General features: G+C 48.2%; 1 protein-coding gene across 1 annotated transcript in view; it reads right to left on the bottom strand.

Moving 5' to 3' along the window:
- Positions 1 to 849: 849 nt before the first annotated feature.
- LOC105539295 (V-set and transmembrane domain-containing protein 1-like) overlaps positions 850 to 2,475 on the bottom strand; it is a 22,105-nt gene continuing 20,479 nt past the window's right edge. The window contains exons 2-6 of the mRNA XM_011979509.1: positions 2,288 to 2,380; positions 2,180 to 2,207; positions 1,936 to 1,973; positions 1,797 to 1,834; positions 850 to 1,107 (exon numbers count right to left, since the gene is read on the bottom strand). Coding sequence (XP_011834899.1) covers positions 988 to 1,107; positions 1,797 to 1,834; positions 1,936 to 1,973; positions 2,180 to 2,207; positions 2,288 to 2,380 — 317 coding nt within the window. The 3' untranslated portion in view covers positions 850 to 987. The remainder of the gene's footprint in view (positions 1,108 to 1,796; positions 1,835 to 1,935; positions 1,974 to 2,179; positions 2,208 to 2,287; positions 2,381 to 2,475) is intronic.

Below are 2,475 nucleotides of genomic sequence, written 5' to 3'. Positions count from 1 at the left end.
GCTAGTTTTTTTTTTTTTGTATTTTTAGTAGAGACGGGGTTTCACCGTGTTAGACAGGATGGTCTCGATCTCCGGACCTCGTGATCCGCCCGTCTCGGCCTCCCAAAGTGCTGGGATTACAGGCTTGAGCCACCGCGCCCGGCCTAACTCTCTCTCTTTACCTTCATAAGAGCCACTTTTTTAGCGCCCACATGAATGAGAACATGAGGTTGTAAATAAAGTTTTATTCGAACACTGCCATATCTACTTGTTTACATATCAACGATGGCTGCTTTCATGGTACAACAGCAGAATGGGGTAGTCTCAGCAGAGATCCTACAACCCACAAAGCTGGAAATGTTACTCTCTGGTCCTTTTGTTTTCTGTCCTCTGGTCTAGGAGTTTGCAGGTCTGGGCGTGTTTGTTTTTTGAGATGGATCTCACTCTGTTGCCCAGGTTGGAGTGCAATGGTGTCATCTCAGCTCACTGCAACCTCTGCCTCCTGGGTTCAAGCGATTCTCTTGCCTCAGCCTCCCGAGTAGCTGGGATTACGGGCGCCCACCACCATGTCCCACTAATTTTGTATTTTTAGTAGAGATGGGATTTCACCATGTTGGTCAGGCTGGTCATGAACTCTGACCTCAGATGATCCACCCGCCTCGGCCTCCCAAAGTGCCGGGATGACAGGCATGAGCCTGGCCATTTTCTTTTTCGCTTGTTGTGCTTCCAGGAGATGCTCCATAATTCTTACATTCTTTGCTGGATAGCTGATCAATAATTATTTATTATTTCCTTGAATTGTTCTAGGAGGAAATGTGGGGTAGAAAGAGTATGGTGGGGTTCTTGGGCATGAATAATCCATAAATCAGATTTCTTTTTAAGATGAGAAACTTAATTTTATTGATACGGATGAGGAGCAAGGGACACAGAGTCATCCGCATCTCCACGTTTCTGATAACCTTGACCAGCACGATCCCCCCTCCTTTAGTGGCCCAGGCTGTCTTCTTGCTACACTTTCACTGCCGCATATTCATGAGATCCTGGGGGCTCCTGGGTGGTGTCAGAAGCTGCCTCAGATAGGGCATTGATGTTTAGCTCAGCATACGTCACTCCTTGGGGGTCTGCCGTCTTTGGAGAAAATAGATGAATATTAGAACTGAGTGGTCAATATGGCAGCCACTAGCTACACGTGGCTATTGACATTTAAATTAATTACAATTAAATTAAATTCAAAATCCAGGTCCTCGGTCACACCACATGCATTTCTTTTTCTTTTCTGTTTTTATAGCCCTTTATGTGTGTGACATCAATGGATCGGCGTAAGACTTTTATTTTTTTATTTTTATTTTTGTTTATTTATTTATTTGAGACAGAATCTCACTCTGTTGCCCAGGCTGGAGTGCAGTGCCGTGATCTCGGCTCACTGTAACCTCCGCCTCCCGGGTTCAAGTCATTTTCCTGGCTCGGAATCCCAAGCAGCTGGGATTACAGGCGCCCGCCACCACGCCCAGCTAATTTTTTGTATCTTTAGTAGAGATGAGGTTTCACTGTGTTAGCCAGGGTGGTCTCGATCTCCTGACCTCGTGATCTGCCTGCCTCGGCCTCCCAAAGTGCTGGGATTACAGGCGTGAGCCACCGCACCCGGCCCCGCGCATATGCCTTTTAAATAGAGATTTTGGTTCTCCTTTGGGGAGTTGTCTAAGACCACACGGGTGATAAATAGTAGACGTTTCTGTATGGGCTTAACCAGGAGGCAGACACGACCAGCCCGTTGTGGTGAGGGAGCTCTTGTGGGACTCCTAAGCGGGAGGACTCACCGAGACAGATACCCTTTCCATCCTGGATAAATCTGCCTCTGAGTGAGAGAGAAAAAAAAGAAAATCAGTTTTCAGCTGTAGGAGTCAGAACTTAAGTCCTTCTATCCGGTGATTCCCTTACATTTTCCCTGTCCCTTACCAGCAGCCTCCTGCTCCGAAAGTTTGCAATGGCTGATTCTGAGAGAGAGAGAGACACGTGAAAGGATGGGATATGAAGATTTCGGGGAGAGGGTGAGGGCAATGGAGGGGAGAGGAGGGGAGTGGAGGGAGGTCACAGAATGGGCTGGGGTTGGGGCTCAGGGTACCAATCCCAAATGTGCCAATGGGTTCCCTGGAGAATGACATGGGAATTAAGGGGAGCATGAGCTATGCCAAGCATCTACCTTTTGGTGGATTCTTCAGGCGACGAACCTACAAAAAATGCAGGAGGAATTTACCTACCGAGAAAATCCTTCACTCCCCCTCTCTCCCTTTGCGTTCTCTGAGCTCACCGTGCTGGCTGCATCTGTAGATGATGAAGACTGAGAGGAAGAGAAGAAGGATGGAGATGCAGCTGAAGATGGCAACAACGATGGTTCTGGTGTCTGGAGGGGGAAGAGTAGGTCAGGGAATCAGCCTGGCTCCTGAAATCCACCGATAGGGGTGAGCAGAAAAGCTAAGAGGAGCCAGACAGACGGCC

This window comes from Mandrillus leucophaeus, unplaced genomic scaffold, assembly GCF_000951045.1.
Source record: "Mandrillus leucophaeus isolate KB7577 unplaced genomic scaffold, Mleu.le_1.0 Scaffold104, whole genome shotgun sequence".
Classification (NCBI taxonomy): Eukaryota; Metazoa; Chordata; class Mammalia; order Primates; family Cercopithecidae; genus Mandrillus; species Mandrillus leucophaeus.
The sequence above is the reverse complement of the archived record's forward strand: the minus strand, read 5'-3'. Positions and strand labels throughout refer to the sequence as shown.